Source organism: Camarhynchus parvulus, chromosome 2, assembly GCF_901933205.1.
Source record: "Camarhynchus parvulus chromosome 2, STF_HiC, whole genome shotgun sequence".
NCBI lineage: Eukaryota > Metazoa > Chordata > Aves > Passeriformes > Thraupidae > Camarhynchus > Camarhynchus parvulus.
Genome location: NC_044572.1, coordinates 67,725,155 through 67,752,928, shown reverse-complemented (window position 1 = coordinate 67,752,928; position 27,774 = coordinate 67,725,155). Strand labels below are relative to the sequence as shown.

At 39.6% G+C, this 27,774-nt stretch overlaps 1 protein-coding gene across 3 annotated transcripts; it reads right to left on the bottom strand.

Annotated features, from left to right (window-relative positions):
• ECI2 (enoyl-CoA delta isomerase 2) lies at positions 1–26,917 on the bottom strand. 3 transcript variants are annotated; one of them, XM_030943531.1, is made up of 12 exons: positions 26,790–26,877; positions 16,505–16,560; positions 15,844–16,033; positions 11,835–12,003; positions 10,421–10,519; positions 8,529–8,720; positions 7,645–7,714; positions 6,178–6,280; positions 4,455–4,575; positions 2,304–2,393; positions 1,321–1,464; positions 1–537 (listed from the first exon to the last, which is right to left on the bottom strand). In XM_030943531.1, the coding sequence occupies exons 4-12, from the start codon at positions 11,955–11,957 to the stop codon at positions 382–384; spliced, it is 1,098 nt and encodes a 365-aa protein (XP_030799391.1). In that variant the 5' UTR covers positions 11,958–12,003; positions 15,844–16,033; positions 16,505–16,560; positions 26,790–26,877; the 3' UTR covers positions 1–381. The 3 variants fall into 3 exon arrangements, with proteins under 3 accessions (XP_030799391.1, XP_030799390.1, XP_030799389.1); XM_030943530.1 differs by lacking the exon at positions 16,505–16,560 and having other exon boundaries at positions 26,790–26,917; XM_030943529.1 differs by lacking the exons at positions 15,844–16,033; positions 16,505–16,560 and having other exon boundaries at positions 26,790–26,879.
• Between the last annotated feature and the right edge of the window lie 857 nt (positions 26,918–27,774).

Here is a 27,774-nt window from a genome sequence, read left to right as displayed (position 1 = left end):
TAATTAAATATTTCTATTTATTTTTTCATTAATACAGTATTTCCTTTCCCCCAGACAAATAAAAAGAATCATTCATAAGGTATTTATTGAAGAGCTATCAAAACAGAGTGCTATAGAATCTCTTGCTTCCTTTAGAAGACAACTTGCTTTAGTATTATTCAGAAACATCACTGATGCCTACAGAATAATGAACTTTTTTTCCCAACCTAAACATCCATAATGGATCCAAGGCACATAACAGTGTATTAATTTTGGGAACCAGGTTTGACCTAGTACTCAGAACATATATACCACATGTAAAAGTACAAGAATTACTATTTGAAGAGGAAGTTTATTAATGATGAGGTGATACTAGATGGTGAATTACTCTGCTGGTGAAGGTCAGAGTTTTGATTTCTTCTGGAAGAAGCTGACAATAGCATTTACACATTCATCAGACAGCCACCTCTCTATCAGCACTTCACACTCTCTGCTGTTGACTGCATGGAGCTTCTCCTTTTCCAAACTTCGTACCAGCTGCTTGGACACTGCCAAGGACTGGAGGAGAAAGAGAGGAACATTAGGAAGATAAGTTTTCTATACTTTAACGCTTCAGAAAATACAAAACCCACACTGGAATCCTAACCCAAATGCATTAACATCAGATCTCTTTGTTGGAAGTATTTATTGCATTTAATTCCACAGACTGCTAATAAGGTGGAGAAGGCTCATAGGAAGCAAACCAGCAGTTTGCTCATAAGTGCTCATAATCAGAGTAGATGGGCAAAAGAAACAAAACCCACTGAACTGTCTGCAGTGCCAAATGCCACTCACATTACCAGTCTCCTCCTGTCCAAGGAAACACAAGACCACCAAGACTTCAGTAGTCTTGGAAATCCTAAACTAGGGAGCAGGAACACTGAATTCAGCAAAAATTAAAGCCACTCAGTGTCATCCTGAGTACCCAGAGTGCACACACCAGAACAATATTGCAGAACCAATGGTAAGATTCTTAAATATAAAATATTGCCAAAATAAAAACCTAAAAGAAGCCACCTAAGGCACTCACAGAGGCACTGCACAGGCGGATTAATCAGTAACTTTTTAAAGCTTTTCAGCCACTGCATCTCTGTGGACAGTGAACTGTCTTAGATGCAGAGAGAGTAGAAGAGAAGGATCTGATTCCCAGCAGCAGAGGGACAGATCTGTGCTTGAAGGAAAATATATTGAACCTCATTATTTCGATTAAGGAAGAAGTGAAGTCAAGTGACAGGATAGGTTTGGCAGAAGAACTGGGAATGCTACAGGCTTACAAGGTGGAGAAAAATTAAAAATACTGACATTTTTGGGGAGGCTTGCAAAAGCTTCTAATCTTGCCCAAACTTCCTTCTGAAAACTGCTGTCGGGGAAGACTTCAGTCACAAGTCCCTGGGCACAGGCTTCTGCTGCAGTCAGCTTTTTATTGAAAAGCAACATCTCATTTGCCTGTATAAAAAAATTAAAGTGTGATTCAACAAGACACAAGACTTGAGTTATATGACAGAGAAGCTGCATGCTTCCACATCACATTCATTTTACTCTCTTGCTTGTTAATATCTGCCCTCTGAAAAAAACATAGAATAGATGATGATGATTATTATTGTAATTATTAAGGAACCTCCAGATACTGTCTACTTCAAAGGCCCTGCTTGAGCAGGGTACTCAGTCCCATCATCCAGGCCATAACGAAGAGATTAAGCAAGTTTCACACCCAGAATCAACCCTTGGGCTTCATCACTAGGGACTGGCCTACAGCTTCTACTGTTCACTAGGACTGTACATGTCTTTTTGAGCAGAGCTCCAAGGTTGCAATCTGAAATTACCTCATTATAAATGTGTTTGTTCACTTTTGCAGTGATTCCAAAATTTCTAGAACATGTACTGGCAGGCTGTGTCTCACTGAACAGACTACTCTTGGTACTTGGAATTCTATGAAGCAATTGCTCTGCTCTTTATAGATTTAAACCCTGCTCAAAAAAATACATTATATTAATGCATGAAATATAAGATAAGTATTTAAAACTACCTAGATTTTTTTCTGTGGGATATCAAAAGAAGCAAAAAGGATTTATGCTGTTCTGAGGAAAAAAAACCATTCTGCTGTCTCTTCATTTTTCAGGTTTTTTTTCTTTTTCTTTTTTCTTTTTACTATAAATTCATTTTCTTATTTCTAGAATAGACAGAGAAATTAAGAGTATGGACAGAAGACCACACTTGCTGTCACGGTCAGAGGATACCAACACACAAAGGTCAGATGATCCCACAGGCTGTGCAGACATTCTTACCTTGGCTAAGCCCATAATTTTTGGAAACAGGTAAGAGGAACATCCTTCTGGGCTCTGCCCAAGTTGACTAAATGGGCTGTGAAATGTTGCCTGGAAAAAAAAAGAGAAGAAAATAAAGGAAACCTTAGATCAGAGCATGAAATTGAAGTACTAGGACTTCGTTTTCATTTTAAATCTTCTACTGAGACAGAGTTCACCAAACACAGCTGAACTATTACCATAATAAGCCTTCAAATACCAACTGGTAACATTGCTTCATCCTCTCAGTGCACCCCAGAGCCAACTTTGTGCAACTCCATTTCCACATCTAACAACCCTATTGATGAAGTTACATTAATTGAATACAGCACTTAGAGAAACTAATGTGTAGGTGCAAAATCTTTACAGAAAGGATGTTCATGCACATTTGCCTTAAATATTATTAAATACATATTCCAAATAACTTAGGAGGCAAAAAGCACTTTTGTCCTTCTGAAGGCATACCAAGTTTATCCTTCTTTTGAAAAATTCAAGTCACTGAATCTTTTTTCACTAAATGTTAAGCAAATCTAAAAAGAGCCTGTGCCAGAAATGCAGCCAGGAGTCATACAAAATAATACCATAATTGCAAGTCAGAACTGAACAGTGAACGATCTGTTAGAAAATTGTCACAAAGGATAATCTAAGTGGAAGGCTAGGTTAGATCCTACAGAAATCCTCCAAGAACTGTTACCAAGGGTTCAAGCAAAAGCTGTCCCCATGCTGGTAGGAAGGTACTAGCAGACTCTAAATAATGAGCTTGCCATAGACTTTAAACACAAATATATAGAAAATGAAAACTATGTCAGATAAGTATGCAACTAATATAATTAGTTTTAAAACTAATTAGAGATTTTAAAAAAATACAAGGCAAAACTAAGATGCATTTATCAATGATTATACATACAAAGTAAAAGGAAGTTCAAGTAGGAATCTCAAGCCATTCAAGAAAGACAGATAATGTTAACAGGACAAGATACACATTTCATGTGTATTTGGCTCAAACTTCAACTAAATCTATACTAACTCATGGCTATAAGGAGATGATATATTGAGGGCAAGTGACTAGACTTCCATATAGTCTTTATAAAATTGAGAGGTATGAGTAAGAAGATACTACTGATGGACAAGTTAAAGTTTGTTGGGAACAACTGGGTATGTAGCATGTGACACACAATAAGGAAAACTGTTTTACTGGCAACTTTGCAGTAAAGGATCCAGGTGTTAGATCAGATCACAAGTATGTAAATCAAATAACACAGTGGAATGTCAAATCAGAAATACAGGCTGCAGAATGTGGAGAAGTTCTTCTGCTCCCCTTCACGTCAGTAAGACACAAGTTGGAGTGATGTGTCCAGCTTGTACCACTATGCTTAAAGAGACTCAGAGCAATTGGAAGGAGTCCTGAGGAATGTGACTGCAGGACATGTGAGGAAAAGCTGAACAAATGGCAGCTGTTCAGCTCAAAAAAAGGAAAGGACTGAGAAGAGAAGGTAAACCTGAGATATATCTAATAGGCTAAGTACACTGATGGCTAAGGTTATTCCAAGGGAGGATGAATATAGACTGTTCTTTAAACTGAGAAACAAGGAAAAATAGGTTCACCCTGTAGCAAAAAAAGATCAGATGAGAGGGGTGAAAGAGGGAGAAGCCAACATTTTTCTAGTAAAAAACGAGATCTATAGGCCATAATTGACTGAATAAATCATACACATTATACAAGCATATGTGAGGAGTGACACAGTCAACAGTGATCTGTAATTAATTACTTCAGCCAGTTGCTGAACTTCCATTCCATAATAAACTTTTGCTCCCTCTTTCAAACCTAAAAGGGGCCTTACAAACATCATTTCACACCATCTTGGAAGAGGGGCTCTTAGAAAAGAGCCTCTAAGCTGGAGTCAGTAACTTGATAAGCATAACTACAGCATGGGAAATTCCATGCATGTTAACCACCAGCTGATGCACCCCTGTGCTGGTTATTAATACAGGTAAGTGTTCCTTGATGTGATATACAAGGCCTTTAGACTTTTCTGAAGTGTTCTTTCCTTTCAGATTACCCAAAATCAAATAGTATTTAATACAGAAAGAGGCTTTAAGACTGTCTTGGGATAGGCCATGCAATGTACTTACCCTGTCAGAAGCATAGACAAGGTCACACAAACCAAGGACTGTTACACAGATTCCAATGGCTGGGCCATTTACCACTGCAACCAGTGGTTTAGGAAAATCAATAAAATGACCCACAAAGTCTCTAGAGAGAAGGGAAAACAGAAGATGCAAGATGTAAGAGACACACCTCAAGTGTTTTTCATCCAATATAAACAAATTGCAAAACATGTAATTAGACACTGCATAACAAACCCCATGAGCTAGACTATGTAATGAAACTATGAGCTAGAAACTATGTAATGTATGGGTTTTGAGCCTTTCAGAAATTAATTCTGACAAAATAAGAACTATTTGAAACAGCTGCATTTCCTTAGCAACTAAGAATCAAACATGTACATGTCAGCAGAGCTTTTCTAGTTCCTGAGATCAAGTTATGGAAGTGTTTTCCTCTTCAGCTACAGTTGCTGAATACAGCACACTGACAAGGGCCTTCTGCCTATGCATCCATCCCAACTCCACCCATGGGACAGCAATTCCCTTCACAGACTCTGTTCTGCAGTGAAGCCCCAACAGGCACCAACACTGTGATGCTACTTCAACACACAATTCCCTAGAGCTCTTCTGCACACGTTTGAGAAACAGCATTTTGTTTCATCTGACAGCTGCTTCTCCATCCAAGAAGTGCAAAATGCATTCTCAAAATAAAACATTTTCCAAAAGAGAACAGTGTTGTTAGAACTCCATTTCTCTGGCATCTCTGTGCATTGGTTGTAGTGAAGCACTGTGCCTGTGTAATAGTAACTTCTCACAAGAGCAAGGTTCAAGACCACAAAGCACACAAGACCCTGCATTGTGCTGAACACCCTACAAAACACCATAGGCTGGAACACTCGCCAAGTACCACTGAGTAACATCTTCACAACAGGCTCACACTCCATCATAAGCACTTTGAGGGGCAGCTGTGATCCACAGACAGCTCACCCAAGTAAAAGCTGCAAAACTGAGTACTTTACTTGCAGTTCATCTTTAAAACATGAACCAAAACCCGCTGATTTTCTGTGTATTTTAGCTTTTCCACCAATATACAGACTTGTTTATATATTTATGTAGGCACTTGCTTCCAAGTGCCTAAGGAAACAATCCAATTTGCAAGCATCTCTCAGATGCAATTATCACATACAGAAGTAAGAGAATACAAAATCTGCTTAAGTAAGGGAAAAAATAAGCAGACCCTTATGTGAGATGATATCTCAGATCTACTTGGCATTAGAAAATAAATTCATTTAACAGGTAAATTAAAACTTAGAGGCAAAACCAAGATCCCAGAATTACTGGGCAATTGAACAAGCTCATCACACCTGTCTCTGTTCAAAGAAGTCTGTCAGAGAAAATATTTTGGCATTTCCTGCAAGTGTAGACACTGCTGGATATCAAAAACCCCACAATTTTTTCACATACAGTTAAAACAATCTTTTTGTCATTATACCTGTATGTACTTTGGGGACTAAACAAGGAAATCAAATATCACTGTACTTAAAAAGACTTCCAATATTAATCTATTTATTTCATACAATTATACCACTTCCTCCCAAACAATCTTTGTGTTTATGCACACGGTGAGCCCTTAGACACAGTCACCTAAATAGATGAATCTGGGTCTCTGCTGTTGTTTTCTAACAAAGCCTGCAAATTATATTTTTCCCATTACAGTAACTTATGTACATATGAAACTGAGATGTTCTACTTGAGTAATACTGCTCCCTCTTTTGCCATCTTCTCCATTTCACCAGGCTGGACATTAGTGAAATTATTCAGATCATTTCCACTACTGTAGTAGTCTCCATTTCCTGCAGAGAACACATAGGAGTAAATGCACCAATGGTTTCTGAGTAGGAAAGAGAAGATAAGCTTTCATTTATCTCATTTACAAAAGAATTTCATTCTAAGTGTCTAATAACATTAAGTAATTATAGGGATTTTCTCAAAATATACACAATACCTTAAAGGACATCTAGGGTTTAAACATATATTTTGACTGTCAATGTGTTGAAAAAAACAACCAGTAAAAGCCAAAGAATGCTAGCTGTGAAACATGTGATAGGGAAAATTAATTTTCTTTTTTTTTTTCTGTAACTGTCAGATGGAAAAAAAATATTTCTTTCCCTGCACACTTCCTTAGGGTTTTTTTTTTCTGTCATTTGCAACCATTCAAACAATTAGATGAGAGAAACATTTTTTTTAAACAGGACAATGGAAATGTAAGTTGATGCATCTCCCTTCACCCACCTTCAAACTGATGAAGAAATCAAAAGGAGACAGAATAACCTATTTAATATATGGTAGAGTTTCACATTTTTATGATGTATTTAGAAAAAAGGCACAGCAATCTAAGCATAAGACTGACAGCACTGCATTGAAACCACTGTATTGGAAGATGGATTCTTCAGTAAGAAACAGATAAGCTGGTATTCAATGTATAAGTCAATTTAAGGCACCACCAAAAAAGCAAGAAGCATTTAAAAGCTGACTACTGCATGACTCAATTGCCTAAATCACCCTATGTTCCATGAGGACATTCACAGGATGGGACCTACTTTACATTGCAGTGCTCTCATTCGCTGTGTGAAAAGGAACTGAAAGGTTTTGCAGAGGTGTTTGCTGTTGACTCACAGCTATATAATGTGTTAGACTTTCCAGCTTCAGTTGTGTGAATCGCCTTTCTTATCTTGTAAAAGCTGAGGTGCACAGTCTGTGCTACAGAAAGGAAATCTAGCATCCTGGGAATGGGAACCAGGTGTTGGTAAAGAAGACAGTGGAGAAGAATTTGCAAGCAATTACCTCAGAGTAAACAGGATCAAGCCCAAATTCACCTTGAATTCACACTACTTAGCTGCCAAAACTCAAGTTTTGGCTAATTTCCTAAAAAGACACTTTGCTGCAATGAGGATTGGCCGGACAGGCAGCACCTCAAAAGTAATAAAGCCTTTAGGAGTATTCCATATCCATCTTCTCAGGTGAGAAATAGGTTTTGATGTAACAGCAAACTTTAAACAGAATTTAAAACACCAGCTTGAAGAAAATTTGCCAAAAGACTTTGGAAAACCTTTGGTCATTAACAGAGGAAAGGATTCCCTCATTTAATTTTACCTTAGTCTGAACACAGGTAGGTATTTCATGTCAGTACTATATCTTGGTATAATACAAAACATACCAGTAATAACTGCTATGGTGGAATCATTTTTTCCAGCTTCTTCAAGTGCTTTGATAATTTCTCTGTACATCTGCATAAAAGAAAAATCAACAAAGTACAAATGTGATGCTGCAAAAGAATATAAAAATGAGATTGACACTGATAACAAGGAACTCAAGAGATAGATTAGCTATCATCCTTTTAACTGCTGAAAAATTTGTCATGCACAGAAAGTTTGGTATTACATTTGAAGTACTTCAGACCATAAAGACACACGCTTGCAATACTGAAAACTTGCAGTGCAAATCTAAAGGACAAGATAAGGTCCTTTAGAAAAATAAGCACTGATGTGAAAGAGCTAATTTCAATACAGCAGTTTAAGTGGACAAAATAACATACTAAAGAATCAGCAGCAGCGGGGTGAAGACCCTGCTCTTGTATTTCTGCAGTTGTGAACCAGGATGACTGTGATGCTTCCAACAGGATGGACTTACTCATGAAGATAACTGTGGGAAACAGAAGATCACCTACACATACGTGCAGCAGTACTGAGCCAAAGGCTCCACAAATGCTTTGTTATACTCAACATGGCAGTCAAATCTTGCATCCAAAACACAGGCCAGTCTTCCTGGAGTTTGCTATTTTAATTTAGTCTAGACCATAATCCTACACTAAGTTTGAAAGAAAACAAGAGACACAGAAAAGCCTAATCTGTAAAATTTTAGCTGAATGATTTCATTTTTTACTGGATATTTATTCCTTAGGTTGTTGTTGGATCCCTCACAAAGGTCAGACCACCCTGCTTCAGTCAGTTCTGTTGAACCCGTAGTAAGGACCCTTTAAAGATTAAAGTAGCTTCTTCAGAAAGAACAAAATCATTAATCCCCACAAGTTCATTTTTTTACCTGATGGTTGATGGCATTTTTCCTATCAGGTCGGTTAAACATTATCTTTGTGATATTGTTTTTGGTAGTAACTATTAATGTTTCATAGCCATCGTGTCTGCCCTCTTCTGGAGAAGCCTCTTTCTTCTGGCGAGCAGATTCTGCAGAGACCAGACTTGAGACAAGTTCAGCATATTTCTGTCTGGCATCATCCTGCAACAAAAGAAAAGAAATTTAAAAATAAGGTAGAAAAAAAAGGAGAAAAAAAAGAAAAAAACATGTTTTAAAAAGTAAGAAGAAAATAACACACACAAGATTATGAAAAGGAACAATTGAAATCAGTTACAGTTCTAATAAAATGGGTACCTGGGTGGACGGGGGGGAGGGGAAGGTGACTGTTTCAGGCAAAAGAAAATAAAAATCTCCATTATAACATGTTCCAGTTAGGTGGGAGAGGAGGGGAACATGTTGTATTTGAGCACTGCAGAACATGCTTTAAGTCACCTTAAAGGCAGCAGCAACAGATTTACAAAATGAAAGTGCATAGATGCTGGGATGATGACATTTATTTTGCTGGAAGAGTGCTCCCATCCATGATTAAGATTACCAGAGAGACCTTTGTCATCTTCCCAGCATTTACACATTTCTATGGATCCTTTGTTTCTGCTTTCCAGTCAGACATTTCTCCAACAAAAGTTTTTATTTCAGAATATGTGTGGCTGAAAATAAGATCACTGAAATGGATCTTATGGCATTTTAAAATTGCTTGAAGACAATAATTTTCATTTAGCACTGACAAGACACACAGAAGCCTAAAGAATCCTGTCTCCCTATCTCTAAAGTAAGGAGTAATTTAGGAGAATTTTACGTACTTGGTTGTTAAAACTTACTGGCTTGAAAGGATAACATATTTTGAACAGTTCTATAATCCATAATGAGTAGCACATGAAATTGTCCATCCACTCTTCACTCTAACTTGAGGAGCCAATTCTCTTCCTTAAGTATTTCTTGACTACTCCTAAAAGCTGCAGGGCCATCTCAAAAATAACCCTAAAAACCCCAAACTAAACAAAAGATCAAAATGCACCCCAAAAAACCCAAAGCAGAACAATATCTTATATTCATGAGATTATGCAACCAGATTTTCTTTAAAAAAAAAAAAAAATACAAAGCCCCTCCTCTATATTAAAGAATCTTTTTGACTGAGCTCAGCAACTACTACTGAGCAGCAGGCCTAATGAAACACTGACACAGATGATTTGAAAAGCTTGTTTCCTTCATTTAATAGCAGCTGAGGAAACCATGGCAGCTCTATGCAGTCAGACTTACTAAAGCCTGCAAGAAAAAGGAATGCTTATGTATCTCTTGCATCTTTATTCTCCCTGCTTCCTTCACTTGATTTCTCTAAAGGTTATGAAAGATACTAAAAATATCAAGATATATTGAGAAAGACAGAATGAAGAGAGGTTCTCAATTATACCAATTTTTTCTAGTCTTTTAGTTAACAGCATAAGAGACTGAACTTTTAAAATGGCAAAGTTATGAATATGCTGAATTCAGAGATTTGTGTTTTGTTGTAAGAAGTGAGAAGCTCAATCCATCTTCTTAAAGAGGAGAGCAGAATGAACCATAATGCAAAAACCACTATTCTCATTGGAAGTCACCACCTAAGATCTCTTACACAGTTACAAGCTGGCAGTAATAATGTAGAACTAGGTTTACACACTAAAAAAAAAAACTCCAAACAGTGAAGCAGTGAAGTGATAGACGAATACAGTAGGAAACATTTTGATGGCTGAAGCAGAGATGCTCAACTAGCATGTAATATTTTTAGTCATCATTCACTTAAAGACCAAACACTTCAAGGCAGAGTAATCTACAAGGTATCTAAGTGAAATTATAGGTTTTGTCACCTGAGACAAATTGCCAAGAGAGTTCCATGCATCCCATTTGGCTTTCTTGACAAAGTCCAGCATACCTGGTTTTGGAGCATTGCAGGGACCTTCAGTAGCCTGAAAAGAGAGAGGAACAGACTTATTTAAACCTTTGATTAAAGTTCAGACGATTTGGTAGAAAATCTGATGTCTGTTCTGAATACCTATCTGATCAGGATACAGAATTGAACTCTGAGAGAGAAGGAATACCGGTTGGACAATTTTCTGACAGTTCACACACTGTGAGGTTTTCAGTGTCTGCTATTTCTAATATTGTACTGGGCTTCCAGAAGCACCTAGCCAACATGAGAGACTGGTTTCCAAAGCCCCCATGCATGTTAAGTTCTCCTGCTGCAAAAACTGTGGAAAATTTTATACTTATAAAAATGTTAAAGACTTGTTACCTGTGTGAAGAGACCTTTGAGTAGGAACAATTAATTTGGATCTTACTTCAAAGTTTGCCCTGCTATGAGCAAGGGCATTGGACCAGCTGAACTGCAAAAGTCTGAGCTATCCTGAAGTATTCTATGATCAGTTTTCCTGAAGAAAAATAAACTACTGGAAAGAAATATTTAAAGTGTGAGGCAAAAAAAAAGAGAGAGAGAAAGGAGGAGAAAGGAGGGGAAAGGGAAAGGAAGAGATATTTATGAGCTCACTATTATTAATCAGTAAAGCTACCTGGAACCATCAGCTGTCTTTAAGGTTTTTTAAATGACTTACTGATTGTCTTCCTCAACATAACAAGCCACAGCCTGTACTGACCCTGCAGCCAATCCTGATCCACAAATACTTCATGAAATACCAGTACAGGCCCTGCTATGGGCATAAAGTTATTTCTGCAAAGGTCTCCTTTCATGCTGTGGTAAAGAATAACCTTCACTTGAACTGTGGAGGAACAGTTCCTTGAATTAAAAATAAACAAACAAAAAGCCCCAAACAAAACCTACAATGACCATACTAAAAAAAAGAGGAAAAAACCCCAGAAATCAACTTTCAAATGTCAACACCATTATATTATAGGCCCAGATGACTGTAGATACAAAAAATTTAAGAGGAAGCATTCAGCCTACTCTTTTTTTTTTCCCTAGGCTTAAGCCATTTTCCAAAGCTGAATCAATATTGCTATATGGAAGGCATCACACAATGGATGTAATTTTGTTCTATTTCTTTGAATAAAGGTTCTACTGAAAGCATGAAAAAACAGGTTTAGTTTCCCTCAGAATTTAGGTTTTAATGGGTTGACATTTCAGGAACACAGTTTGAACACATAAAATGAAGAGCCTGTTAACACACTATACATTTGAACAGACAGTATTTGAAATAAATTTTACAGACCCATCCCCTCAGGTTATAAATGCTCCTTACCAAACAAAATAAATCAAGTCATGCCTACCTGTTTAAACAGGGCATAGAGTTTCAACTTCATTTCATTCCCAGGATCCTTTTTCAAATGCTTCAGCCGTTCTTGAGCCTTCTGGAAGTCCTTCTGGCTGACCTGCATGGTGGCTGCAGTCATGTGCAGGTGAATCGCTGGAACACGAACAGCTTGTGTTGGCCTGGGACTACGTGGGGGAAAAAATACCATTACTTCATTTTTGTAAAAGACTAAAGGAGAAACAAATACACTGCTTTTTAAGACATTTAAAGTAAAAGTGAAACATTACATACAGCACTAATCAAAACAACAAGAAGACACATATTAAAAGTCACAAGAAAGTTGCTTTAGAAGTTTGCTTTTGCTGTGTTATAATTGACCTTTGGAAATTATTAATTTTTATTAATTATTTAAATCTCATTCCCTTGTACTCAGCACCTTGAATAATGCATTCAGTTCTGGGCTCTTCACTACAAGGCAGACATTTTGGTGCTGGAATGTGTCCAAAGAAGGGAACAAAGGTGGCGAGGGGTCTGGGGCACAAATCCTATGAGGAACAACTGAGGGAGCTGGGGTTTTTTAGCTTGGAGGAAAGGATGCTCAGAGGGCCCTTGGCACTCTACAACTGCCTGAAAAGAAGCTGTAGCTGGGTGGGGGTTGGTCTCTTCTCACAAGTAACAACTGACAGGATGAGAGGGAACAGCTTCAAGTTGCACCAGTGGAAGTTTAGATCAGCAAAGAAAATCCTCCTAATATCCAGACGGGTGGTCAAAAATTGGAAGAGGCTGCCCAGGGAAGTGGTGGAGCCATCATGCCAGGAGATATTTAAAAGATGTGTCTATGCGGCATCTGGGGACATGGTTTAGGGGTGGACTTAGCAGTACTGGGTTAATGGACTGATGATCTTACCACCACCTTAACCTGAACCTCTGCACAGCCTAAATGGTTCTATGATTAGCAGCTTTATATGTCCATTAATTAAGATGAGTATGCAGCCTGGCTGCTCTTCGTGATCTTTTCAAGCGGGTGTGCTTCTTGCTAGAAATGTTTGAATTTGAAAGTCTGGTTCTCCTTTCAGGGCAACACAAGTGAAGACTAATTTCAATAAGTACTTTGGAAAAGGACTGTCAGTAAACCAGCTTGTAGACACTTGAGAAAAAGAAAGGCAGTCAAAATATTCTGGGAGAACAACTTCCCACCAGAAAAAGGCAGTTCCATCAAAACCTCCCCCAAAAGTAGCAAACCTAATCCAATTCTATAATACTTCATAAAAGCAGGTTTACTCCAGTAAAGTTTGACTCAAAAGCCAACTTTCAAATGTCAACACCATTACATTATAGGCCCAGATGACTGTAGATACAAGAAATTTAAGAGGAAGCATTCAGCCTATTCTTTTTTTCCTAGGCATTTTGATTTATTTCAAGACGGCAAAAGCATGTCGTCACAGCTTTTTTTTTTTTTAATTGCAATATACATTATGCATTTTTACTATTTTTAAAATGTTTGCAGTTTATGTATGAACCTTCTTTCTCTGTTCTAGTAAAAAGGAAAAAGGCCCAACTTTCCCTATTCTAACTTACAGACACACCTGTCATGTTAGAACATCATATATGATAGATTTTGTAATCAGTCTCATTTAAAAATTAATGAGTATCTCAAACAGAGACTGACAGAATGCTTAATCAATTTAATGTTAATATTTCAGTTACAGGACAATCATTTAAAAATCATGGAAATACTGCCTTTTTTATACACACCTAATGAGAATTTAAAAGATGTTCTACTGCCTACCTCAAAAATGTCCTCATTGCTCTTATTTGTTAAAGAAAATTTATTTTCTGCTGAAAGCCTAAAAGTTGCAGGCAGGAAGTGTGAAGAATGTGAACTGTTCCCCATTAATTTTATTTCTCTTTAATTTTATGTAGCTAGATGATGTCTTATAAAAAGATTTGAAAGACCTACTGTTTTTATGTCCTATTACCCAAAGCCCTTCTTTGTTAATAAAATCAAAGTTCTGATATTTTGGAGATACCAAGTTTGAATGACAGACATGGAAAGAATATTTTTTGTTATACACAGATTTTCTTTCAAAGTGAAAGGACTTCAAAATTTGCTACAAAACCTTATGCCAGTAACAAGAAACCTATCTGAACAACACAAAATGGAACAGGCTATCAGAAAAGGCTGCAGGAACAGAAAGTCCTGCTACTTAAGCTGATCAGTTGTAAGCCTTTATTAAGATAGCAGTGCACCCAGACAAAACACAGGGTAAACAACTCTCACTGTAACCAACATTCAAGCTGGGTGTTCAGAAAACTGTCAGAGTTTAACAAGTTCATCCCTTAAATAGCCAGGAGGTTACTTAGCCAACTTGTGGACTCTGTTTCCAGCATCAAAAAAAATACCTTCAAAGGAAGAAGTGCACCTAAATGGATACAGATACAAGATTTTTAACACTGTATCTCTTTCATTAGTCTGTCCTGGAGTCCCAGAACATGACACTTTCAGTTCTTATTCCCAAATGTGTTTTTAAAGCCACATTAACAGGAAGAAGAAATGAGAGTGCTGGAAGAGTAATTGTTTGTTTTGGTTTCGCTTTTTTTCCTCCAATTTTGCTATCCATCTTTGGAATTACTGGAATGCTACTGTCCCCAAGATGATCTGTATATCTGCTACAAATTTTCTTGTCAGTCTAGGAAATGACTGAGGTAGATCCCATGTTTAAAAATGGAGATTTGGGTCTACACAATGTTTGACAATCTGGATTTCACTCCAGCCTGGCTATGGTCAGTATCATAAAAAGGCTTTAAGAATCTCTTTTATATACAATTTGATAATGACCATAAATTAACAAAAGTTGAGGATGAGAAGCTGGGGAGAAGAGGATGCCATAGCAGCTGAAGGCATGAACACACATATTTATGGCTGAAGTTGGTTTGGTTTGAGTTTCTTTGCATTTAGCAGGTCACAGTTACTTACTCCTTATTAAGGATGCAAAGTAGAGAAGTTAGAAGATAAGAAAACAATTAGGTGAATCAAAAAAGTTTGGCTGGGGAAAGTGGAATGATTTTTCAGTAAGTCCAGGCTCAGAGGAACTTTGCTGTTTCGTTATACTCACTTTCTGCTTCTTAGTCAAATGTTTGGGTAAAATTGTTATCTATCCACTTCAAATACTTCATCTTTCATTCTTCTTTTCCTCCTTACCTACTGATTTGTAATAGGAAATTGTGCAACCTAGGTGTTTATTAAAGTCTGTTTATAAGAAAAGGCCTTTTATCTTTCACTCTTCCTTGCTGCTTGCAGCTCATATCTCTGCAGGACATTGATGATTCACCCCATTCCTTCTGCCTTCTGATCTCTACAGACATTTCCTACACATCACAGATGCTCATCAATTCTCAACACACTAAGGCAAAGATGATTACTATGATTTCTCTATTAAAATAACAACAAAGGATGAAAACACAAAAGAAAAATTAATTTATTTCACAAATTATTCATCTTGGGCAGGACTTAATTCTTCAGAGGCACACACAAACAGCAGTAAGAAAGCCCCTCAATCCCAAGTAGATCACACAGTGAGGAGATAACACCTCTCAGCCGGCACAGCAGCACCACCACCTCTGGCACTGCACAGTGGTGCCATGCCATAGTCCCAAGGACAGAGGAACAGGAGAGGCTGCTGCAGTACAGTGTGCAACAGCTTGCTCTCTCCATCTGCTGCTTCCTTGCTGTGACACTGATTCCTTCCTAGTCACTCACTGAGCAGATCCATGCCCCACTTCAGCAGCCACACAAGACTTTGTGGAAACCATGCAAGGCAGGCACAGAGCCTGGAACCTGACATACAGGCTTTTAATCCAAGCAGAAAAAGAAGCCTACGAAAGGCAACCAAAAACCCCTCTGTATTTCTCTTTCTCATCTACTCACTGCAACAAAATGAAATAATTTCCTTCACAAAGTTTCCTGTTTATTGCCCTGCACCCAGTGCATAGTTAGCTGCCACTGCCCCACTGCTGCAAATTACCTTCACTGTAGTGGCACCCACAGAAGAGTGGTGAGGGCTGGGCAACCTCCCCCAGCTGGGTAAAAAGCCAGCTCCCACCAGAGAGACAGAAGCAAGATGAGTCACAACTTGGCAGCGCAGTCAGAGTCCATGACAAACGCCTGTGCTCTCCTGCAAGACCAGTCACTGGGGACTTCGCAAGTTGTACACTCTGAAAAAAGAAATAAATCCTGGGCATCACTGTCTGAACCTGAAACATGCAGGTTGACAACCATTGCGTATTTATTCCCTTGGTTCAGACATCTCTTTGCTGCCATTCAGTCATTCAGGATACCTTGGAGGCTCATCATTCATCCTGTTCACTCTATCTGCTCACTTAAATGTCCCTTATCGCAATAAACATTCAAATGTTTCTTAAATTTAGGACTGCAATTACACTGAAAGTAATTTCTCACTGTTTATGTGATTCACAAAAAGACTGCAGGCCTCTTCTGTGTAGTTCTGTCCCTTGCATAAGGACTTCAGAAGAGTTAAAAATGCCAACATTTCGTAAAATACTGACTGCTCACTTTCTAACTTTTAAAGCAACACAGCACTCTCCTCAAATATTAAACAGAAGTCAAAGGATCTCTTTGCACAGGAAATAGCAGACACACTCAGCAAAAGAATGGGATGGATATACCTGAAATCTATCTTCCATTTACATAGCACAAGTTTTCTTTTAAACATTAGTAGATCCTGGGGAAATAAAGCACATAGGAAAACAGTTAAAAATCCTATTGGGATTAAAAGCAGCGGGTGGTGCTAGATACACATGGGTTTAAAACTCCTCACAGAAATGGAAAATGCTCATTTTACATTATTTTAAGTAGCTTTATGGAGACAAGCAAGAAAAAGAACAGGAAGTGGTGTTAGAAGCAAGAAGCACATTAAACTGTCACTTAGATGAATCCTGCAACATCTTTTGTCCATTATGTGTAAAACTTCAGACCATGTGTACAACATCCCTTTTTTGCCATGATCTCAAGGTGCTGTCATTTTTTCCATTGCTCTTTCCACACTTTCCTTATGCAGAACAGTGAAGGGCATGGCAACCACCCCTTACTATTTCCCAACACAGTTTTGCAGCATCATAAAGCGGCATTATTTCTGCTCATGTTCTTTCCATCTCAAGAGAAAATTACATGAAATACTGGTTTGCTGGTGCTGTTTGAAGAGGTATTTTTGATTTTTTAGTTATGACACAAAGCAATCAATTCCCACAAACCTCACGGTGCTCAGTGTTTGGTTATATCCTAAAACAAGCTTCTGATTGCACGCCTCTCCTGAATCCCTGCAAAGAAGAGACAGCACACGTTTCCCAGCCCAACCCACACCTGATTTGCAGGTGCCAGCCAGACCTCCAATTTTTCTACAAGGTTCAGGAGCCTAAAACCTATCCCAAGAGCTTCACCTGCCTCAGCACCAGCAAGTGCTGCTCTTAGAGACTGCTGTGAAGTCACACAGGAGGAGAGAAACTAAACCAGACCCCCTTGCTCCCTGTCCTGCTGTGGGGACGTATCCATTCACAGCAAGGAACCACACGTGCTCCCTGCCAAGGTCACTGGGGCAGTCCTTGCCTGCTGGTGCCTGGACAGTCCCACTCCAACCAGCTTCAGGCTTTATTCCCCTTCTTTCAGCAGCACTCCTCTCACTTTGATCCTCCCTTAAAATTATCCTGATTTTTCTTCCTGGAGGGCAAAAGGGATCTGGAGATGGCATAGCAACTTTGGATCATTAGTTCAGCTATATCACAGAGCGCAGGAGCAGAGGTGGTGGGAAACCTTGTCACCACTGGCAATTGTAGCAACTGTTAGGAAATGAGGAGCGTCAGGGGAAAAGAAACCTGCATTTAAACTGTAACCATGAGAAAGTGAGTGAACCATCTGAAAAAGAATAAAGTCTGACCTAAAACACCAACTTCTCTCATTCCCCCACCAAGCCTTCAATATCCTAATCTCTAACAAGATTTTAAAAAAGAAAGTTTAATTACCAAATAATCATGACAATGAGCAAAGCATTAGCAGCACCATGCTTCCTTGGTAACCAGGAAAATATTTATCATTTTCCATATTCACTTGCAGCATTTTCTGCATGCAGTAAATTTAAGGTTGTACTTCACTTTATTTTGCTGACAAGAGGAAACTATTGTCTACGCTGTTAACATAAAAATGACTAGAAAATTTTAATCTGCAGGTTCCCCAAATTATCATTCATCATGCCATTGATTATATTCTACTGAAACCAAACAGATAATAATGTAACATTAAGGACTCATAAAATTTTTTTACATAGCCCAAGCACTTATATAGCAATATAAGAGCTTTTCCCATACTGCTTAAAGTGGAGAGGGCTGATTTCTGCCATATCTTTCCAGTTACTCTCCCTCTACAAGCTACCTATACCTGAGCTGGGAAAAAGAAGAGGCACCTGAAAACGCTAAAGCAAAATGAGCATCCTGTGGCATGTTTGGAACACTCATTGCTCCTTTACTGTTGGAAAAATAAAGGAGAGCTATGGAGAGTGTAGATGGTGTATCTACAGATAAATTCTGGATAGTTTCCTCTGGCCGTAGAAGAAAGGCAAACCTTTCTTTCTTTATGCCATCTTATTACAAGCTGTTCCCAAAGAAATTCATATCACTTAACTATACACATTTCTCTCTATATACTCTTTTCAGATTGTTTTTTTCTTTTCTTGCTCCTGAATTACTTTATCATGTGTGCCTATCAAATCAACAATGCCTGCTGCTGCTGTTAGACTTTCAGCTGCAAAGCACCCTTCCTTTAAGTTGTACAGACAGATTTTCTTACAAACAGGAGTTGTGTATAATGTTAAAAGAAACCTCAGCTTGACAATTTTTACACTAATAAAGGCAAATAGCTTCAGGCTTTTATTTCTAGGTCTGTCCTTTCAAGTTGCTTCTCTTATACTGGGAAACGTAGAGTAAACACTAGGAGAAGGAAGGTGGTGAGCGAGTGGCTGCATAGTACTCCAGCTGGGGTTAAACAACAACAGTCCTTTTTGATGCCCAGTGTGGGGCACAAAGGGTTGAGATAACATCAGATCTGACCATGGCATGTTAGAACAAATTTGTTAAAAGCATTTAATAAATTAGCTTAATAGTTGCTGGTTACAATGCTGTTACATTTGCTCAGAGCTCTTGCAGGTGTGCTCACAGTCCCTGTTCTGTCCACGGGGTCTTATCAGCATCAGTTATTCTCTAGAAATCAATGCATTTGGTTCATTTGGGGAAATATCCATGGCAACACCATGAAGGAGTTGATGACTCAGTAGACAGAACTCCAGCCTTCCTAAAAAATCCCCAAGACGTAAAGAAACAACCATCCCTTCCTGTTTCACCAGCATAATCCCTGGCAGTACCCCACTATACTGCAGCATAGAGTAACTATAATTTATTGCTATTAGGCAATAAGAATGTTTCTAATGTTCTCATATTTTCTAGTGTTCTCATAATGTATTTTACTAGTAGAAAACATCAGTTCAAATACTCTATAAACAATTTCCTTACCGCTACTTTAACAAAAAAAAATGAAAACCAAATTATTTTCCCCTTTACATTAGAATGCTTCAAGCATTGTTCTAAAAAAAAGTTTGGTGTATAAATCCTTATCAGCTTTTACTATTTTACACTCCTACACTGTTTTGACATATAAAAACTAGATGATAATTATGTGTCTGTTGGCAAATTGAAGTGCTGAAACACTGTTGTTTAGTGCAAGTGGCTCAGCTCTGCTTGATAGTTTCTTTTTCAATATTAAAGAATAGCTAAGAATGAAGGCTCTAGATTACCATTCACTGAGATATGAAGTGATCTGATCTTTGTGCTCTATACATACACAGTTTTGTTTTATTTTATTTATGCTTTCATCACAGCTGCTGGGAGGGACACTAGGGTCATCTCCTGAAATCTCCACAAGAACTCTCTCTTTCCAGCAGACTTAAGTTGACCGGACATGATGAATGACTGAATCATGAGAGAACCTCCTGTATATGCTCAGTCCGTGTAAGACATCTCTAAAAGCAGGAAGACTTACAGACAGAAATACACTTCAAAGCTAAAAATAAGAATATTAGCAGAAAAAATATAGAGCTGCAATACTCATACATGTGCCATTTGCTGAGAATCACTCAGTTTATTGCAGCATTTGGAGAGCAGAAAACTTAAATGCATTCCTTACACATCATTATCCAAGGTGACTTAACAAAAAAAGTTATGAAGAATACTCAAAATCAATGGAGAAAGGAAAATGCCATTTTGATTTGGCTTGCAGGGACAAATCTTGTTGGCTGTATGGAGAGCAAGAAAATGTATACTTTAATATTAATGGCTTATGGCCAACATAGGTAGGTTTCTTGACAAGGATACAACCAGCTCCTGCAGCTTCCACCCACATCAGAACACCCACTGACACTCCTCACAGTGCAGCTGAATCAGAGAAAGGAAACAAAAATTTTGTCTGAGGCTTACTTTCTCTCCTGAACCCATGACACCTAGATACAGTAAAGGTGGACTAAAAGAATACTGAACAAAACAGTAACAAAGCAGTATTTGCCAATGGCTTATCCTGCCCAAATCTAGATCTCTTTCAGCTTAGAATTAAACACTTTAGGTCTAAACACAAAGTAGCACACTGCTCTTGGTTTTGTCAGTATTTCCAGCATCTACAATCAAACAGACCAACAGGTTGTCTTTAAAATCCTGGGGCAATTTATTCAACAAAAATCTGGTAATCTGAAATTACATACATACCAAGAGACTTCATGCCGTGTCTTACTAAGACAGTGTAAAAAGCTCAAGTTATAGCATTTAGAAGGCTGCACCTAAAGCAGCATCTCCCAAGAAAGAGGTCAGAGGATTGTGTTGAAATGTGCCTGTTCTAAATGGGGATGTAACACAGGCAGAGTCAAACTGGCTTCTGCTATCATTGTAGAGATCATGAAGAATTATTGATCTGGGAAAGAGGAGGACAAACCATATAACTTGGAAGTCCTTCCTCTGAATAAAAGCGTGTTTCATCTGGCATTGTACTGGCAATCAAGAAAACAAAACCAAACAGATTCTTTTGTTTCAGAAACAGGCTGACTATACTGACATGTTTGAAGCAGTAAGAATTTTACAAGTATGTGTATCATGGTATGAAATGACAGCATACTTGAAATTTAAAATTTACCCTGTTTAATGGTTAGCTTCTAAGGACCAAATTATTCAAGAATTATTGGCCATTCTATAAGTTACATACCTCTTCCACCAGACTTTATACCAGAAAAAATATTATCAGAACACCTTACCAGAAAAACAGTAGCCACTCTTTTGGAGGGCCAAAGAATCAGCAAAGAATCCATACAACACAATATTTCTAATCCTCAATACATAATTTTTATTCATAATTAAGAATGGAACCTCTTCTACTCAACACTGCTGAGACCACACCTGGATTACTGCATCCAGTCCTGAGTTCCACAGTACAAGAATCATGGTCATACTGGAAAGAACCAGAAAAGAACCACAAAGATGGAGCATCTCACATATGAAGAGAGTCCTAGAGAACTGGGATTGTTCAGAAAGCTGTGTTCCACAACAATCCATCCTCAGGATTTCCAGACACCTTGGCTTGATATTAGCTATGAGCTGTGAAATCTAGCTCATTTACATACAGCTTCCTGCTCTGGATTACATTTTGTTGATTTTAACTGCTGTGTGTATTTCCACTCAAAACAGCTTAAGAGTGTGCTTACATAAGGACAGAAGTTTACTAAGACAGTTTTCTGGAAAACTATCCAATCGTCTCACCACTACTTTTGTCTTTTAAGTTGTATTGGTAAACCAGCATGAGCAAACAAGATGTAGTAACCCCTGCAATTAACACAAGTATTTTCACAGAAAGCCTCCCATTAAGAGATTTAGTTGTTCATCCCTTTGACTAGTTAAAGCACAGTGGATTAGTTTATTCCAATGGCTGTGTTTCAGGATCCTGGCCCTTAAAGAAAAAGAGAAATTCAGCATCCACTGGTGGTATGAAGAACCTTTCTGAAAGACTCTGAAAGTTACCTTGCAAATGCTAGTGGAAGTTGATTTTACCAGTATTTTGCAAAAATTCACTGCAAAAGTCAAATTGGCACAAGGTTTCAAGAAGGAAAAGAAGGTGGTTTCAAAAAAAAATTACTATTTGAAAGGTAAGAAAAGTATGATGAGCTCCCTAAACTTCCTATTGACTTGCACCAAGACAGAAATAAGCTTATGGAAAAAAATAGGTTTAAAATCTATTAAATCTATTTCAAATTTTAAAACAGGTGTGTGCTCTGCTTGCTTTTCTGGTAGCCAGGCAAGGGTCTGTGACCCACATAACTTAGATCACAAACACCAACTGTAACTACAGACCTGACCTACCAAAAGGAAGTTTGCAAAGATAAGCCTGGTTATCTTGAGCAGGAGGCACAGAGCAGAGTACCTGAGCACTACAGAATCCAGCACAAGTCAAGGAGAGCTGATAAATCTCTCTGTCACAGAGAAAGATGTTGGTTGATAGGGAATATCAAAGAGCTGAGAAAGGCACACTAGTGCAGCCTGAAATACAGCACCAAGCACAACTCCAGAGTCAGAAACCAAAATGCAAGAGCCTGTGTAAGACAACATCAGGGAGTAAAAACCATACTCCATGGGACTTTCCTGGTGGAGGATCAGGGTCTGTGTTTTGTGGATGAGACACAACCCTTGTATGTGGACACATTTCCCATGTCAGTGAGCCAGGATGCATTCCCATCCAACTGCTAGTGAGTGGGGAAGTCAGCAGGCAGATATTTGGGAGGCTGCAGGACATCTGCTGCCTACACGGATTGAGTTGGGTCTTCTTTCCCTCACTGAGATCAGGAGGGAAACAAGATCCAACTCATCCACATCTGGGGAAAAGTTTCAGGCATAAAAGCAACTTCTATTCCCAGCACCAGAGGTTTTGGTACAGACCCCCAGGAGACTCGGGAGTGTCTGCAAACAGGGTTTTTAAGGATATAGTCTGATTTATTACTTGATAGCAACACTGCAAAAATCCAGTCCTCCTCTTTGTAAAGGGAATTGGATTAGGGATGTCAGCAGACAGTAGGAAAGAAAAGGAAAGCTGCTACAATACAGAAATAGGTCCTGGTGGGGGGGAAAGTGGGTGAAGAGGCAATAGTGCTCTTTTTGCTCAGCCAGTATGAGAACATCAGAACAAAGCTCCTAAAATTTTTATGTCTATACCCAACCACAACTATCTGAATAGGATTGACGGAAAGGACTAGACATTTCCCACCAGGGATACAAGGCAGGCTCTCTCTGAGGCCCATTATGTCCTTGTGGCCAAACTTGGAAAAAAACAGAACAGAAAAGGGGACCAGACTTACTGGTCACCTCCAGGATGGCAGTAGCCTCAAAGAGGTTTTCCACAAGGCAAGGCTCACATGTCCTCTGGGTGTGCTGGCATCCACAGTTCTCTTCAAATGCAGTGGAAAAATGCATTTATGTGCTCCTCACATATTAAAAAGAAGCAAACGAAAACCTGTGATGTAGGTGATAAATCATTAACAGCAATCAAGAAGCTTTTTCAGGGAATGACCTGGAATACTGAACTGCTTCTAAGAAGGAGGCCCCTGAGCGCAATCATTTAATGAAACAAGATATAGTCTCAGGGGCAAGAGATCAGTTCTTCCTCTGCCCTCAGAAGAGCAACTTCCTTATAAAGCACAGTTTCATGGCAAAGCAAAGCCTCTGGGCCCTGAAGACCCAGGACTTTATATCTCACTGGCTTAGTGGGAAGCAAGGCAGAAAAGAGCCTGTGGGTCTGTAGGTCTGCAATCAGAGAGAGGTAAAGATGGAAGGTTATAATGTCCTGCTTTGCCATAAATCTATTAAAGGGTGCTTGAGATAATGACCAACAAATGCAACTGCACTACCAAGTAAAGAGTATGCAATTCAGGGAGTAGGACCAATTAACACACAGGTAGAAGTACAAAAAGGCTGCAGAGACTGAATAAGGACTGTTGTGCATTGTGCTGGAACATCTGAGCTCCTGCCATGTGGGTGGGCTGTAAACATCCAGATGTTTTGTCATGAGATGATAAATGGATGCCAAGAAGAGATTTGGAATGCTGCTCAAGAGACAGATGGAAATGAACTTGAACTCTTAAGACTGCTGCCTCCCAAGCTGAAAACCAGATAGTGTAGTGGAGATTTACTGTGAGCAGGAAGTATTCCAGGCACAGGGAGAGACCAATAAGGCTACAGAAGCAAGGAGAAGCCAACAGGGTAGGAGAAAATTAACTGGCTTTCAATTCCCTTTACTTAACAGTGTATATAATAGTGCTCCTATGAAAAAGGCTTTTCAGAGAAATAAAAGAATAGCTCATGGGAAATTGGTCTTTGACAAGATCAAACCTCCTTTAAAGTTGCTGAAACACCAAGGAACACACTAGGAAGTTTGGGTGTGACTATGTTACTGTCTGGGTTTGACCAGGAGAGTGCTCTTGGATAAAGTCTCTGCACTGCTGCCAGCTCCACTCCCCCAGGTTGTGCTTGGCACATACAAGTCAGACCCCTTCTAAACTACATAAAAACGGGAGATGTCCTCCAGCCACTGACAGGCATTCAGTGTTGGGATTGCACTACAACTAGCCCAAAGGAAACCCCCAAAACAAGGACAGCACAGATGGAGGATTCCCAACACCAAGCATTTGGTGCCCACTGGTGTGTCTGACTTGCCCTAAGTGGAGATAAGACTTCACAGCAGTGGTGTTGTGAGGCCCCCAACCTCAAAGATCTGAGAGCAAAGACTGTCAAATGCATACAGCCCCAGTAAGACACTTCTGAATGTGCATTTTTGTCAGTATCCCTCCTCCTCAGATGAATTTAAACTTGAAATATTATATATTGCAACAGGGCAGCACAAGAAGAGCTTGTGGAACCCACAGTTCCATGTCTGAAAGAATTATGAATGTCTTGCTCAAAAAAACAAACAAACCAAAATACCAAAAAGTAAGAGCAATTCTTGTGTTTTGCCTTTATATTTGTACAAGTCTTTCTCTTTCAGTGTTCCAAGGATGAGAGTTTTTTTTCCAAGTTTAGACTGCAAAAAATGCTTCCTAAATTCACTGGCACAGCAATAATGCCAGTGTCTTTGATAAAATTCTGCCTGCATACTGCTAAGACAGAAACTAAGGCTCACTTTTCTGGTGCTCCAGCATTAGAAAAATTGCACTATTTTTCTTTATTGTATCTAATTAGATCCTAAAAACATGAACCCATTATTAATAATGATTTATGAACTGCTGTCTCACATAGAATCTTGTCATTTCAAATACATCTGACTCCACCAGCCTAATGATGATCAGCAGGCCAGTCTTTTTCATGTTCTCCCAACTTAGAACTGCTTTCCCTCACTTTCATTGTAACAACTTAGCTGCATTAAATTAATATTATTTAGCTGAGAAAGCTTGCCTAGAGAGTTCTTTTTTTTTAAATGAGGGCAGAAGTCACACAATTCTCTTTGTTTCTCCCTCTGTCTTAGAATATTCATGTACTTACTTCAAATAAGTTCTTACAAAGCTTTGGGTGAAAAATATTACAACTTAATGCACAAATGTCTTACAGTCTTTTGGCTAAGATGTGCTCATGACTAACAGACAAACTTGGATACTTGAGTAAAAGCATTTCATTTATGAAAGTGTGCATTATAACAGTCAAATCTGAATGTTGTTACCAATCAGAATATCACACATCTTTAAATCTATTGGTATGACAATGTCTGCTTCACTATTCTATTCAGGAACTTGTTTATTTATTTATTCTTTATTATTATTATTATTACAACTATATATATTATTATTACAAGTATATATATACTTGTTTACTTTTAAGTATACTTAACACACCTTGCTTTTTCTTGAGTATTAAGCTATTTTTGATTGGAAGAGGAAATCGGATGAATTGGCATACTTCATGATTCTTATTCATATACAAGCCACTTCATAGAGGGATTTCTAATACAGCCATTTTCAATAAAAATGTATATCACACAATTCCAAGTGTAATTGCAACTCAAGCCATCCCTTCTGCTTTCCACTGCCCAGCTAACTCTGAAGGCGCACAGCTGCTGCCGTGCACACTCCGGCATGTGACACTTTATTTTGAAACAGCTTAAAGGCAATATGTAATAAATAAAGGCATAGAAGATACTGTGGGATTATCTGGAAAGCCAGAACAGTCTTAACAAGAAGCCCTAATTAGCTGGACACACAATTAAGCTTGGTTTTGTCAAGGCCAGGCTGGATGGGGGTCTGAGTAACCGGGTCCAGCGGAAGGTGTTCCCGTCCCTGGCAGGCGAGTTGGAATTAGATTAACTTTAAGGTCCCTTTTAACCCAAAACATTTATGGGATCATTACATCGTCTATGGGACTGATAAAATAAAATGTAGAAAACAAGAAAAGGCCCAAACACACACACTCTTTTCCACAATTCAGTACGGTTTTGGATACGTCACCCCCCAGCCTAACCAACAGTCTTTCTGGTGGTGAAATATTCGCCTCAGGAAGGCATCAAACACAGCTTTCCCACTCCCACGCTGTGTTCAAACACTTAAAGGCGCTTGGTACGGCCGGAGGGGTCCCCCAACTTTAGCAGAAAGCGATTTCCCCCGGTTTTGGGATGAGAGCGGCGCCCGGCCCGGTGCAGGAACGCCGGGGCCATGCAGCCCGGTCCATGCAGCGGCACGGCCAGGGCACGGCAGGGCAGCCCGGACGGCTGCGCACGCCGAGCCCCGGCGGGAGGCAGCGGGAACTGCCCAGCCCGCGGCACGGCACCGACACCCCGGGCCCGCCGCTGCCGCCCGCCCCGTGAGGGGCCCCGCCGGGCAGCCCCGCAGCGATCGGCACCCACCTGGTCCCGCAGGGCAGCCGCCAGCACAGCCGCCGGACAAAGGTCAGGGCCGCGGACGCCATAACCAGGGGAAATGAAGGCGGGAGGGGAGGAGACGGCAAACCCCGCCCCGGGCATGGATCGCCGCCTCCATGGCCGCGGAGAGGGCGGCCAGAGGGTGGTCTGAGGGCGGGGCCGGGCCCGGGCTCCGCCCTGTCGCTAAAAGCGGGTAGGCCCTGCTGTGTGTGGCGGCGCCCTGAGGAGGTGCTTGGGAATCATGGGATCATTGAGGTCGGGAAAGACCTCTGGGGTCACCGAGTCCAACCTATGACCGAACAGCGCCTTGTCAGCTAACCCATGGCATCAACTGAACTAGCTGAACTTTGTGCAGTTGAACGCCTCCAGGGATGGTGATAGCACTACCTCCCTGGACAGCCCATTCCAATGTCTTCACTTTTTCCGTGAAGAAATTCTTTGTAATATCCAGCCTGAAGCATCTCTGGTGCAGGTTGAGGCTACGTCCTCTCATTCTGTCACTGGTTGCCTGGGAGAAAAGGCCGATCCCACCTGGCTTCAACCTCCTTTCAGGCAATTGTAGAGAGTGATAAGGTCACCCTTGAGTCTCCTCCTCTCCAGCTCCTCCTCTTTAGCTGCCCAAGTACTGATAATAAGTGATGGAGAGCAGCTTAGTGCCCCAGCTCCCTCAGTACCCTTGGATAAAATCCTATCTGGTCCCTTAAACTTGAGTATAAAGGTGCTTTGTGAGTCTAAAGGTGCTTTAGGAGCTGCTCAAGACCCTAAACTCACCCAGAGCAAGGGTAACAAGAAGACCAGGCAGTTCCACATACTGCAAATTCTGCATGGTCAGAAATGGAACCAGCTGCGGTGCAAACCTGGTGGTCGGCCAAGGTCACCAGAGCAGTCAATGGAAAACAAATTGATGTGAAACCGGAACCCTTTCATGGGCAAAAGTCATAAGCTTGTCTCACTCTCTCCAATAGCAACT

Excerpts from the sequence above, each read along its gene's own strand:
- ECI2 (XM_030943529.1), bottom strand. The coding sequence starts at position 26,851 with ATGGCGTCCGCGGCCCTGACCTTTGTCCGGCGGCTGTGCTGGCGGCTG. Across the intron at positions 8,721-10,420 it reads CTCTTGGCAATTTGTCTCAG|GATGATGCCAGACAGAAATA; the intron begins GTGACAAAACCT and ends CTTTTGTTGCAG. Across the intron at positions 1,465-2,303 it reads AAATTATGGGCTTAGCCAAG|GCAAATGAGATGTTGCTTTT; the intron begins GTAAGAATGTCT and ends TTTTTTATACAG.